The sequence below is a fragment of the Amblyomma americanum genome, chromosome 7, assembly GCF_052857255.1.
Source record: "Amblyomma americanum isolate KBUSLIRL-KWMA chromosome 7, ASM5285725v1, whole genome shotgun sequence".
NCBI classification, from domain to species: Eukaryota; Metazoa; Arthropoda; class Arachnida; order Ixodida; family Ixodidae; genus Amblyomma; species Amblyomma americanum.
Window position 1 is genome coordinate 46,199,333 of NC_135503.1, and position 14,826 is coordinate 46,214,158.

The following is a 14,826-nucleotide window of genomic DNA, read 5'->3' on the forward strand; positions in this document are numbered from 1 at the left end:
AGCATACAGGATCTTTAAGCAGGAAATTGCCAAAGAAAATATCTGATAATTGTAGGGGAAGCTCTTTGTTGTTTGAGGCCAGGACGGGAGTTTTTCGGACTAAGACATATAGAGTCAGGTACCACGAGATAGACACGTTGTGCGTTGCGTGCGGAGAGGAGGAGGAAACGGCTGTACACTTGATACTTTCCTGTAAAGGGCTTCACCCTACAGTGGAAAGCAGCGGGGCTGATTTATCCAAGGCATTGGGGTTTAAGGACAGTGAAGGGAAAGTAGATTTTAAGCGGGTAGCAGTAACCAAGCGAAAGTTATCCGATTGGTGGTTAAAATCGAGACGAGTAAAATTTCACAAGTCATGACTAGGTGTCTTTAACCACCGCCCGATTTAAACGGTTCAGTCTATTCGCTTGCGGAGAGGCGGACGCGGCTAAGCGGTTTGCGCGGCTCTCGGTGCTGTGTTAGGCTCTGTTGGCGTTTTGCGCTGCCACGGTGCGTGACAAGGTGTGGACGTGAGGTTATCGGCTTCCACGTTGTTTTAGGTACCGTGCGCGAACAAAGTTTGCTAGAACCAGCTTTCTGTGTCGCGGTTTGGGAACAGCCGCAGTGATCGTTGTGCAAACGCACATGCTGTCGCGGGCCGACGCCATGCACGGTCGTCGCAGCCTATGTATCTACACAGTTGCTGTGATGTGTTGGTTGCTGCGGTGGCACACCTGAGCGCGATTATGGATAAGAAGTGCCTCGTAACCAACAGCAGCTCGGCTTACCATAGCTGTCCGCATTAATGCGTCACTTTTTAAAGCTCAGTTGAAGCCTGCTCGCCTAGAATTTTGTCGCCAGGAAATCCCCGGAGCAGATGGAATATTGCAAGCGAGCGACTACATCTGCGCGAAACACTTTCCCGAGCATACTATATAAAATCGTACTACGCCGACTTCAATCGCTAGGCACTTTTAAATGCACCCAAGAAACCGGTGCTGTCTTCGAATGCTGTGCCAAGTATTTTTCCCGGCTGTCCCAAATTTTTGACAAAAGAGGTAAATTCAAGAAAGCCTCCTAGAAAACTAGTCGGCAGCCACGTGTGCTAAGCAGGCAAACAATCGGTTCGCACCCGCCTCTGCCGCACTGCCCTCGGGAACGGCCTGTGAAAAACAAAAAGACGCTAATCTATCATGGAGCCCTCAAAAGAAATTGTGCACAGGTAGCTGGAGTTTATCATGCGTGTCAGGTGATCAAGGAACATGCCTCATTCCACCATGAAACTTGGAGGCGTTAAGTGCAAGCTCCGTCTTCATCGGCATTCATGGTGCTAAGGTTCGTTCTATTGTGCACTGGTACGGGTGCTTAACATTCTATAGGTGCTCAGCGTTACCTGTACATGCCATGGTAGCGCAGCAATTAATTTTGGTCGACGATCTCGTGGCCAGTTGGCACCCGCTGTACATTTTGGTGCAACAAAACATGATGGTACGAAAGGCAGAGGGCATGCCGGTAAGATTTATAACAAATATGTATATATCTACATAATTTGTCTGGCCATAGAACGCTCGATGGAGAATTTCGAGGCCCAATATTACTGAGGTCAACAAGTCGCTTCATCATGAAAACTGCAGTTATTCTCTACTGACATCCGCCAATCCTGGTTTAGAGTCGCGCATTTTACCTCAGCGCGTACGTGCATGCCAATCTTTCCTTGAGGGAGACAACAGCTCAGCATGGTCGGTGTCGGCGTAAAAGACGGGCTTGGTAGGAGGAATGCCACGGGAATTTCCATTAACCATTTTCGCGTCGCCTAGCTTAAAGTGCACTGCACTAGCTATCAAAACGCCGCAAATGGACACTTGGTTTCCTTTCGGTCTCTGTGCTCGTTCATATAGTGCTGGAAGCGTTCCGCAGCGCAGTACAAGAGCGCGGATTCTATTCCTGGCTGAAGATGCGATATTTCTGATGCAGACTAAATGCGGAAACGCTGTTGAGGTTTCTCTGCACATTAAAGAACACCAGTTGGCCGAAATTAACCATGTTTTCTACTCGGCGGGCATCATCTCACAGAGTCGGCGCATTACACTCCTCGAGCAATGTCTGAACTTACGCGTGGCTCTTTGGCCCAAATCTGGGAGAATGCGCGTTGCGGTCGACCTTTTATATTTCGGAGTCGGTACAGTTAACTATGCCCTCAGCATTCGTGCGGATGAACGAAAGGAACTTTAGAGTGAACGCATTTCGATGACGAGCTCGGAAGGATCGCAGTGCAGCGTCCTTCCGGGGATATGTTCCTGTACATGCTCCCGCAGGGAGCATATATAGGAACACTGCAGGCCTTCATCGTGCAGCGCCATCTCTCCGCGTTCGAGAGAAGCGTAAGGAGCAGCGAACAATTAAGATCTAGTCGCGCTGCCGGGCACAGTGTCCACACCTAAATACGTTCTTACACCGTGTAACGGTCTCAAGAAGGGCTCTCAGTCCATGGCCCCGTTTGCCACCACTATTTTCTCGGCACGCTGGAGTAGCCGGGCGCTGGTCGGTCGGCTCCGTTCTTGACAGTGCATGTTCTCAAGAGGAAGGGGTGGGGAGGGTTATGGGTGGTGTTCTTGGCAGCTCGGGCATTTGTCCGGGCAGAGGGTGAGGAGAACAAGTGTTTGTGATATAGATTAGGATAAGTGTGAATTTGAAGTTGACGCCATTTGTCACAACTTCGCCCTTGGTCAGTGTTCGGCGCGGTGGTGGCAGTGTTCTTTGCGCGCTGTAATATTCTATGGTGTGTGTGCAGAGCACGTGTAGTGCGCAGCCATGAAGGTGCCCTCTATGTCTGCTTCCTCCTTCGCTTCCATCGACAGGTCCCGGCGAAATAGAAGATACCGCCGCCCTTACCCCATCGGCATCGCTGGTTCTCGAAACGATTAAAGTAACAATGAGGTCACGGAAGACTGCCAGCGCCCCATGAATTCGCATGAACTACGCGCAAATACGCTTATACTCCGAAAAAAACCTGTGAAAGACTCCCAGTCGAATTGTCTCTCCTTTTTTTACTTTTTTATGAGTAGGATTCAAGGTTATCGCTCGACGCTCCCTCCTGATCATGGAGGAAGGAAAGAAGATAAAAAAATGAAAATGAAAATTGGTTTTTCGGGAAAGGAAATGGCGCAGTATCTGTCTCACATATCGGCGGACACCTGAACCGCGCCGTAAGGGAAGGGATAAAGGAGGGACTGAAAGAACAAAGGAAGAAAGTGGTGCCACAGTGGAGGGCCCCGGAATAATTTCGACCACCTGGGGAACTTTAACGTGCGCTGACATCGTACAGCGCAAGGACGCATTTGCGCTTCGCCTCCATCGAAGCGCTGTCGCCGCGGTCGGGTTCAAACCCGGGTACACCGGATCAGTAGCCGAGCGCCCTCACCACTGAGCCACCGCGGCATAAGCTGCCAACAACGTAATTCGGTGGCAACGAAAACTCATCGGCGGCCTGATACGCGGGGCGGCCCTGAGTAGGGCCGCCCCCTCCCCACCAACGCATCAATCCTCTCACTATCCTACAGCAGTGAGTCCAGATTTATACTTGCCAAGTGTTTACACTCTGCTGCGTAATGCGCTGCTGGCTGTCTCGCTAATGCCTCACACCTACAGTAAAGTCTGAGCCTTACAGACTTTGTGGAAACCTGGGCTACCGCAGCGGGCGCACGGTGACGTGTCTGGCGCTGGTCACGTCACCGTGCAACCGCGGAGACATCGGCGTTAGGCTCCTGCTTCCTCTGATAGAGAACTGCACCTGCCAGTCGACGCTCCGGACGCGGTTCATGAGGGGCGAGGCGAGAGATGCTTGACTGAACCTAATGCGCAGGAACAAATACAAGAAGCTTGTCGATGATGAAACGTGACCTGGGCCAGGCACTTCACCGTGAATCGGTATTCCATGTGATGGCATTACAGCTGTCGTCACACGACAAACCCGCCTATGTCCGGAGTCACGAATTTCGCTGATTGGTCGAGAGCGGTTGCCTTGGTACGTCAATTACGACCTGACCACAGTGGCAGGTGACAAATGCAATAGCATTAGGGTAGCCACACCGAAACGCCGCCGGTGGCCGATGTGACGAAAATCGCCGATTAGTCGAAAGAGGTTAGGTGACCGTTTGACGCCATTGCAACCTGTCTTCCTGGTTGTGAGCAACCTAGTTTCTAGACAAAAATCTTGGTAGAGAATCGAAAAAAATGTGATCTATGCAAATTATGGCACCGCCACAGCATAGCGGATACCTGCTGGTGCAGCCTAGCAGTCCGAATGTGGCGGTTCGTGGACCGACAATTGCAAAGAAACTGACGCAAACACACGCGGAAGTTGCGAGAGAAGCTGCGACCGATTTCTGGGTCCCAGGACATGCAGGTCTCGATGGCAATATTAGGGCCGACGCCCTAGCTCGAGATATACGTACCAAGCGGGGCACACCGACCTCTACCCTCTACCTCCTCTCAACCCATTTTTCCACCTGCCTTGAGACCCTGCGCCTAAATCGGCGTGTCTACCCCCCAGAACATAAACAACTTTACCCAGCGGACTCCTACCACTCATACTTTCCCCAATCTCCACTAGCTACACCGCATTCATCCAACATTACACGCATATACATTTCCTCATGGTGTGGCGTTATTCCTAAGTTCACACACATTACGTTGTCATGCACAACTAAACTCAACCACTTAAAGCCGCCCAACGCGCTGCTGGAACAGTGGGAGGTGAGGCTGGCCAGCGGCGCCCTAGAAGACCAGGAGGCGCTATTCGCCATCGCCGGAGCGTCGGTACCCGCTCGTTGGCCTTCCCCAGCCCTTTGCACCTGCTCACTAACACGATGCTGTGCCCGGCAACTCTAAAGCATTTCAATCCTCAATTCGACGGGCGGTGCTCACACTGTGGGGAGGTGTCTGACACCTACCACATGGTGTGGGCCTGCCAGCAGAACCCATCCCTACCCCCTATCCCAAACCCCGCCCAAGAGGACTGAGAGGCGACCCTGTCTGGCTGCTGCACCCTCGAGGCCCAAAGGGCCTTAACGCAGCGCGCCTGGGCTGCGGCAACCGCCAATGGGGTGCCTGACTATAGGCATCCGACCCAGTGGTTGTAAGGGCGTGACCCTTCAGGTCACGACCCCAAACACCTCTCTTTATGATTAGAGAGTTTTAGTTTCACGTACGTAGAGGGTTCACGTACGCAAACGTGAGAAGTCTACGTAGTCTGCACGCAGGTGGTTTGAAACCCTTATAGTTACACGTACGCGAAACAAGCCGCGCGTTACGCCTAGCGCCATCTACTAAGAAACACAGACACTGGTTGTAGCCTAAATCATCCAAGACAAGTCTTTAAGCCAAGCCATTCATAGCGAGACGGTTGCTATGACGACGACCAACGCTACTTCGTCAGGCTTAACAGCTGAAAAATCGCCCTTCTGTCTGAAAAACAAAAGCTATTTGTCGCTTGAAACCTTATGCGAGGGTAAGAATGGGCGAATCGAAGGCGAATACAACAGTTTAGAACACGATATCGCCTCGAGGGATTAGCGACGAAGCTGTTATCGCCGTGAAGCGGCGGGCAGGGCGCCGCCATGTTTGGCAACGCTACGTACGCAAGCAACGCAAATACCGCAACGTAAAAATCCGAATCTCACGTACGTACGTGAGACTCGCTCATACCCTTTGCGTTCTGCGCATGCGCACTGGTCACCCGTAAGAGCTCTACGTACGTGAAGCCTCTACGTACGTGAAACTAAAACTCTCTATTAATGAATGTTTTCACCACGACGACCACCACCACCAGAGCATCGGTGGAAGCTACTGGAACCCTGGACTGAGGGCCCCATCCACAATCCACTCTGGCCTCCTTTTATTCAATAAATGTTTATTCTTTATCTCTAATGCTATCGCACTCCACTCTTAAAGTGACTTAAGCATCCTTATAATTTTTTTTGCATTGTTTTATCCTCGACATGCTTCTTGCCTTTTCTCTTGCACATTAGATGCAGTCCATCGTATCTAGCCTCGCCCCTCACCAACCGCATCCTGAGCGTCGACTGTCAAGCACAGGTCTCAAAGCAGAAGAAGAGGAAGAAGAAGGAGCTCAATGTCGGTCTCTCCGCTTTCTCTGCTCCCTTCCGCGGCAAACCTAGACGACACCGGGCGCCCGTTATCTCCCCATGGGCGCTGCTCATGCCACTGCAGGTGTTCTTCGCATCAGCCCGCGGTTAGTCGGGTGGTGCGGCCAGGCGGTTGTCCGCTGTGGGTCCCCGTCCTATCGACGTTCATGCTGGCCGGCCAGTTCGCTCTGCTCGCCACCTTCCTCCTGGTCCCCTGGGGCAAAACCTCGACGTTGCCACCGCCCTCGAGCGAACGTAGCAGTCGCAGGTTTGCCAACTGCTACCAGCCGGAAGAGAGGAACCGTCTCAGGTACGTTCCCCACCACCTTCTCCACTCGAACCGGAGCCGAGAAGTGGACCCGAGCAGGGTGCCCATCTTCTGCGTCTTCCGCAACACCGCTTACCGGGACTTCAAGAACATCCTCTACAGACTCGGCACGGTCCCGCACTCGCTCTGCACGCATCTCCTGTACCACTCCGCGAGGTACTCGTCCGGCGCAATCGCGAGCCGAGACAAGCTGTTCGACGAGGTGTACCAGGGTTTCACCATCGCCGCCAACATGAGACGCGTCTGGTCGCACCTCAGGGTCCTGCTCACCGTGTCCGTAAGTGAACCGGAGACGGCCGAGTTTTCGGACAGCATCCAAAGCGGCGTCAAGATCACCGTGTTCAGGGAGGCCGCGTACAGGTGGCTTACGAGGCACAAGTTCGACGGCCTCAACCTGGACTGGCCGCACGCTGGAGGACCTTGCGGTGCCGATTCGGACGTGGCCAATTATGCTGCGCTGCTGAGGTCGCTGAAGGCCCGTTTCGAGTCGCGCTTCTTGCTCACGGTGACGGTGCCGGGAGAGCTAAGTGACGTGAGCAAGAGCCTCGACCTGCGGGCGGCGAGCGAGGTCGCGGACTTCCTGCTTCTGAGGTCCGAGAGGCGGAAGAACTGGAAGCCTTACAAGTACGACTGTCCTGGCCACGCGGTCGCGCCCGTCTTCTTCGCCCTAAAAGCGCTCGCTCCCACAGCCAAGATTTGCTTCTCTATTTCCTTCGAGGTTGGCAAGTTTTCTTATGCCTTGTCCGTTGTTAGCGCTGCGCAGTTGTTGCCATGGAGAAACTGATTTGTTTATTAAGGCGAACGCCTTTAATGGCTCATCGTTGTCCGTCCGTCCGCGAAATCTGTCACACTATAATGTCAATCAAATGACGTCAGCTCGATAAAAAATTCATTGCGCACGGCGGGATTCGAAACATACTTCCGATCCGCAGCCGAGCGTGCTAACGACTACGCCACTCCCTGCCAACGCTTGTGTAATACTTGGCACGGGCATGCAGGGACACTTTATTTTTCATTCTTTTTTACAGTCTCGCAGTAATTTTTTGTCTAGCGTAAGGACGCTGGAGAGTGTTTGCGGAAAGTCGTCGAATCAGACGGATGCCTCCCAAACGCCCTCCAGTGTCTCCAGCATTTAAAATTCACAACCAATTGTGTACTTAATCAACATCTTAACCACACATCAGTGACACACGCAGCAACACCGCGCTAAATGCTTTCGCCTCATCGCACTTTAGGCCAACAAAGTCCCCCCACCCTGAATTTTTTAATTGATTGACTGATTCATAAAGTTTTACATGCGAGAGCAAGAGTGCGTGCTGTGAGAAGAATTTCAGTGGAGGGCTCGAGATTCATATCGACCAGCTTAGGTAATTTTTTAGTATGGGCCGAAATCTTGGTACGCGGCCATTTAGGAATTTTCACCTCTGCCGAGATGCGGTCGCTGTCGGGCCCGCTAACCAGTGCTAAGCAGTAGAAAGCCATAGCTACTGCGCCGACCTCGCAGATGCCGCGATAGATAGCTCGTTAAAATGCATGAACCAACAGCCACTGCGACCTTGTGCTGGGTCCAAGGTCGCGGTATCGAATCGCAACTGCTGCGGCCGCGTTTCAACAAACACCCGAGTGCTGTGCGATGCTAGTGCACCTTAAAGAACGCCGGGTAATGGAGATTAATTTCTACTATGACGTCTCTTAGATTCCATGCGCTGCTTCGGGACATTAAGCCGCACGTACAGATGCGAAGTGCAAGAAGCATATCTTGAAGATAGACTGCGCCGTGTTCTAGTGTTTGATAAGCATATACTTACTCATGCTGTCAGACGTAGTTCACAGCGATTTGGCGTGCGCTCAGTCTAACCTTCTAGATTTTTCTTCATGAAATGGGGTCATGTGTGGCTGATCTTAACGCAAATGCGTGGTGCTGACGCAAGCTTCGTATCTGCATGATCGCGCACCACGCATGCAGATTGCGTGGTGGCGATTACAGTAGTTGACTGGGTGGATGGCCTAGTGGGAAATAGAAGGGCAGAGCTATTGGGCGTTGTGCACTGACCAGTGCTTGGGAGCGTTAAAGGGCTCACGAAATGGCTCCAGAACGGTTGCAGGATCGCGCTACCGACGGGCGCCTGGGTGAAGCAATACTATGCAGTTTGGGAGAGGTCCCCTTAGACGCATTAAAATAACTGTCTTTCTGAGTGACGTAGGCCACTAGAGTGGGTCAGCCTCTCCGTAATTTCTAAATGGTCGCAGAGCGCTTGAATAGAACTGCCGAAATAGGATACGCAGGTCACGCGGGTGCTGTTGTATAACGACGATGCACGTACACAGGAGACGGCTTTTCTTACTCGCTTGTTCGTCGACAAGAGCGAGAGAAATCGATTGTATGCTGCAATCAGTGCTCCTGGGCGCAGGAAGGCCACAATGCTTCTGTGCGACCCGATACGACGCTGTTTGGTCCACTCAATGAAGACAAATAGTTCCGCTCTCTACCGCCGTGCGGGGTGGTTGCAGGAGTTCCAAGACGGTTTGCTTTCAGGCCTCCTGGAGCACGTGCCGGTGCCGCGATAGCTTCACACAAGAGGGCTCCACGACCTCCAGTAACCCTAACCCGGAGTTAGACGGTACACAGCATAACAGTGTGACATTAGCGATATAGATTTTGTACTAAAAGCAAGCGCATGCGCGCCCCGACCGCGAAGCCTTAACCCGGGTACTCTGGCTTAGTACCGGAGCACCATAACCATTGATTCACCGCGGCAGGTCCATCCTTACTCCCTTCCATCACGGCGCAGTGCAGGTGTTCACCGATTGTGAGACGGTTACTGCGCCTTTCGTTTCTTCGAAAAGAATTTTCATTTGCTCATTGTTGCTTCCATTTTGGTTAAACAGGTGCGTGCCTTCAAGACTTCCTGGAACCGCTCTGTGGTGGTGCCCGCGGACCCAACCCCGTACACTGGCACTGCGGGACTACGCGCGTTCTCGGAGGTGTGCGAAGCGTATGACGTCAGGGTGGACCCCGTCAAGTACTGCACGCTGGCCTCGTCGTCTCGGAAGGTGAAGCTGGCGCTGGAGACGCCCCGCTCCATCAGCCAGAAGCTGCAGGTGCTGTCCAGGCCGTGCGTCGTGCTCTGGGGCATGGAGTTCGACGACTTCGAAGGCTACTGCTCGCCGGGCTCCCGCGACCCTTGGCCGTTGACCGCCGCTGTGTACAACGCCCTCAACTGACCTTCGACAGAGAGCTCAGAGACGCCGATAATAGATCGCACTTGCATATAGCACTGTGCATTTGGGGCTCTTCGACAAAGCTCTTACACGCCTGATATTAGACAATACGTATGCATGAGGCGCATGCTCCTTTTGAGTTTTGAATAACTTCAAAGCCTACACTGAGAACTGCCTGTGAATGACGTGAGCGCCATCTATTGGTTTGAACCGGAAACCTTGGGCACTGGTTTCAGAAGTTCGACTCAGCGAGAAGCATGCCCATAGCGATGCGCGAAAAAATTGCCTGTGGTCTTCACGCGGTGGCACAGGATCTGGATTGTCACTGCATCTCGTGTAGTTTGTACGATGCGCTGAATCGATTTTAGTAAGTATATCGTTTTTTTTTTAGTGTAAACATTTTTAGCTGATGCCGTCGATCACTCCACCCGAATCTCTCTTCTTGCACACCAAGGACGTTTTATAGCCAGGACACGAATGCAGTGATTTGCGCATTAGCTAAGCGGCAAGGACAGCTGTTAAAAATAAACAGTTGTGTGTCTTTAAATGCTGCCTTGTCTTCACGTCTGCCAAATAAAGATGTTACTTGAGCAGTTTGTTCTGGAGGCCTTTTCCAATCGCAAATACTTTGTGATGTAGTGCTGCACCACACTGATGACAAAAAGTGAGACTTCGTCAAGTGATGAAGTCGCCCTTTCTCGGCAAGATTTTTGAAAGCTGATTCGTTGTGAAAGCTGCAGCTTGAGAAGTCAGCTAACACCGCCTTCCCATTGTTTCTGCTATCAGCACGGAGGCCTATACTCTGCGAGCTTAAATCTGAATTCGGCCTTAGGAAAGTTAATCATAAAGGAATAACCATATATCCGGCCTGTAGCACGAAGGTTTCTCAGACAACACTCCAAGCTGAAGGGATACTTCAGTGTCTTCGAAATGTAACTAATTCATTTGTAACTGATCATGTGATTTGATTTTAATGGCGAAACGTTAACTTTGGCTAAAGGGCGCCCTCGCTAACGAGTTTGATCTGCACATTGTGGGGGGTCAACAACGCGTTTGCCCAAGAATTTCACCTAATGCCGAGCACCAAGCAAGGGCAAACCGTGCACCCACTGAAAAATCGATTGGTACCGAAAGGAATTGGGGATCGAACCTCACACCTCGAGCACTTCACATGTAACCGGCGAAATGGAACTGTCAGCTACTGTTCTATTGTTTCTTGCTTAGTACTTGTGTTTCGCGCTGCTCGTTTTAGATGGCATTTCACTTTTCCAAGAGCGGCAACTTATTTATTTCTGGTTCTCCATGCAAGCTGTATGTAAGCACTTTCAGCCGCCCGAGTCTGCTGCTTACCGTCTAATTAAGGCCTGCTTGAAGAGTGCGCCGCAAAGGCGACCGATTACCGCGCTACATTTGTAACTTGCAGTTCTGCTTCGTGCATTTTAACGCGATAGTGTTAAATGCCCCGTTTGTAATGTGCAACAGGGGCGACGCTTACAGCAGCATGGTCAGAAGGAGGAAAGCCACCGTGTATTGAGAGCACAGCTTATATTGGCACGAGCACGTGCGCAGTACACACTGCGCGTCACTGATACGCATCGCTGCTGAATAATCACTGCACGTTTCCGATACGCCGTTAACCATAAAATCCGGTGTCGGCGCCGGCGCTGTGAGCGAATAATAACCTGCATGCATGGCCTGCATGGCTCTGGCAGGCGGTCCTTAGAGAACAACCTGGCAGGCAGGTGGGCCACCTAGGTCGCATAACCTTGTGGCGTCATCACAACCTGCTCACCGGATAGTGAGAAAACTGCCCATCGTGGCAGGTGGCAGTTAAATTAATGATTGGTCGCTCGGGAAGAGCAACGGCCCACCGCTGGGAGCACCTGCCATCGCAGGGTACTGGTTCATCGCTTAACCGGTGCACCACTGCGCCAGGAGGGCCATTGGGACTTCCACGGACATATGAATGTGAAGTAGAGAATGTCCTTCCGCATGTATGAGAATTAATCCAATACGCTATCGCGTCATACCCATAAGGCGGAGCTCAAATGTCTCCTTCAATTTTTCCCCATTAGTTCAGAATAACATAAAATAGGAAAAGAGGAAGCAAAACATAAATGATAGAATACGATTCTAAGACACACTGTCTTTTGCCACGCATAAAACAATACATGGTTAAGAATAAGGCGTAGGGTGGCAAGCGCGCAGGATGTGTAATATGTAAATGTGTGTTTTTTTTTTCAAATTGTTAACAGCTTGGGAAATACAGGAGGTCGCTAAATTTTGCTCCAGTTCAAGTTAACTAATCCCCTTTCCTTGGTTTCGTTAGATCAATAAATTTTGGTGGCATAGAATTATATAATGACCTCTCGCTTAATTCGACGTCCGCTTTATTCGAATTGACATCATGGTCCCACCATTATCAAGCTTGTTAAGGCTCTCGTTAATTCGAACTCAACATTTTCGGTTTCCTTCAAAGTCGAATTGTCGGAGTGGACTGTACTACGAACGCATCACATGTTTTAGCTGTATTAAACCTGATCGCCAACCTCTTATCACTTTTCAGCGACGTTCTTACAGCGAGGCTACGCAAAAAATTGATGCTAAGCATCAGGGACGGCACATGAAACGTTTCGCAAACTTCAATTCTTTTGCGCGAACGTTGTAACATACCTTTCGGTGCTAAATCATGCTAATATATACGGAGAGCTTGCCCTCTGTGAAAATTGTATGTGATGGCTGGCAACATTTACGCGTGCCTTGATACGCTGTTTAAGTGCCGGAGTTGTACTGTAGATGGCGCCACGTGCACAGTACAGATGGGGTGATTCGAGGGCCAGCGCCGCTTTTAGGTTGAGGTAACCGCTCTCGACGGCGGCATGTTGGGTCCCACCCTCTTGTGAAGCTAAATTAGCAGCAATGCGGCGGCGGGCTATTTCGAACAGAAAACTGCCTGTACCGCATGATATTCCTCAAATTTGGTTTCCTCCCAAGACAGGGTGGTACCATATATAGTTTAAAAAGGGAATCAGAGTTCGTTACGCAAAAATATACCTTCTTTCGCAGCTAATGTGCCGAGAAACTCGGATCATTGCGAATAGTCGTTACATCCTCACAACAGGCGATGCTCGAGTGAAATCTGTTGACCAGACCAGGATACTTTACATCTTAATATTTTCAAACAAACAGGATCGCTTATTTCGAGCTCCATTTTTATATTCGCCAAAGACTGCCATTCAAACAGCTCCTCGTTCGCCATGAAGTCATGTGCGAGAAGTCGCCTTTGACGTCTGCTAATTTAAATTTACGAGGATGGCACATTAAAGCTGCCCCCAGAAAAAACTGTCCTGAAATGAAAGCATTTCGCATGCCTCGCCTCGCATACTTTGGAGTTCTGTTGGTTTCCAGTCGTCTGGCTTGACATCCGATTCCGACTTTTTTTCTTTGCGCGCGCTCTCCCTAGCAAAGCGTAATAGCCGCTGTCCTTTTCTAGAGTGAGCAGAACATCCGGGAACACAACAGTCCCTCATAGCTTGATTTCTGACTGCTGCATCACGCACAAAACGCGAGCTCACTTCAAGCAAAGAGGCATGGCCCAATGGGCGATATTGCCTACTTTCGCCTCGGTTTTGCATGTTTCGAGCGTTCCGCGCCACCTTCCTTCTCCCGATATGAGACGCATCATTACGCGCCGCGGCCTTTATTCTCCCCAGTAAAGCAGCCTCAGTACACATCGTACATTCGGCACCAGGCAGTCAGAAGTCGCATGTTTTGCCCGCCAGACAACTAGAACATGCGCCGATGACGTAGGCCGGGAAAGCTGTAATCATACAGCAGTTGATCGCGCCAAGGAGAGGCGAGGATTAAAACTTGCCAGGCCACATCAAAATTTGCCGAGCGCTTTCTGCAGAATATGACGACAAAGACTTTTCCCAGTAAGGTACCCATAATTTTTAGGCGCGCTATCGCAGGTAAGCCAGTATGCGAACTCTTGTCCTTCATTTTTTTTCAGTTTATTTATCTTTATGTCACGAAGGCATTCTAAACCCCTCTCACCTCCCCCCTCTACTTCTTTGCTCCAGCTCACTAGAAGTCCTGGCTCACTAGAAAAGAAGTTGTGGCTGCGTGACGGGGTTTATTGACGGGAAAGGCAGAGACGTTGAGTCATTAAGAAAAGGAGTTGTGGCTGCGTGACGCGCTACGGGAGGAGCCTCTTTTCTCCACTACAAGGGGGGAAAAATTGCTCTTTGGCGTCAAGCAGCCACATCAGCCAAATTCATCACGCGTGTTTCTGGGCAGACATTTGAGAGAGTTTAGGTGTTTTTTTTCCCCGCTCTTGATGACAGCTGCGGGGATGAGAGCTTCTATGTCCAGTTGACTCGTCCATGTCTTTCTGCGCGCTTTACGCAAGACTCGGTTTTCCAAATAGGCCGGACCCATATACTTTTGCTATTGCCTTTCCCGACTACTTTTGAGTGAGGCGACCAGCCAACGTCCTTTGAAAATTGGAGCATACGGTTCCGCGGAAGCGAGGGAGACGGCCCGCCTTGCTCCGCCTCCCCTTTCTTAGTTTAACTTGGCAGAGATAATGGGATTCAAACGAAGTGGTTAGCAGGGGCTGATTTTGTGAGGTTTCTTTGCGAATCTGTCGCTTTTGATGTGTTTTTTTCGGGAAGTTTTGAAAAGAAAATTAAGCTTATCAGTTAAATTGGTCCTCGAATAGGGCCGCTTAGCAACTACATATCAGCAAAACGTCGTCGCATCGTATCATCAATCTACATGTAGTCAACACCATTCAGAGTGAAACCCAACCGATTCTTTTGCGGAACAAGCCACTAAGGGAAGCGGTTGAGAAAGCATGACCATTAGGTTTCAGACGTGCCAGAGCTATACACCTCGGAGCAGTGTGGCGACGGACCGTTTGGAAGAGAAATTTGCCATTACCGCTTGAAATTGTCCACATATGGGACAGTAGTAAGAAAAAAGGATCTCAGAAAATGTTGCAAAAGCGGTTGTTAACAACGCGGAAATGGCTATATATGGCAGGTCATCCTCCGCGCTGCTGCCATACCCGAGAAAATTGGCGCCTTGTGAACAGTCCTTACGTTCGAACAACAAATGCATCACACTTCTGCTGAAGTTGGCGAGCAC

The 14,826-nt window shown here is 50.7% G+C and overlaps 1 protein-coding gene across 1 annotated transcript; it reads left to right on the plus strand.

The window, feature by feature from the left end:
- Positions 1–6,117: 6,117 nt before the first annotated feature.
- Positions 6,118–10,182, plus strand: LOC144097090 (putative chitinase 2). The gene is made up of 2 exons (XM_077629879.1): positions 6,118–7,171; positions 9,343–10,182. Exons 1-2 carry the CDS (start codon positions 6,293–6,295, stop codon positions 9,676–9,678), a joined length of 1,215 nt encoding a protein of 404 aa, XP_077486005.1. The 5' UTR covers positions 6,118–6,292; the 3' UTR covers positions 9,679–10,182.
- Positions 10,183–14,826: the final 4,644 nt, after the last annotated feature.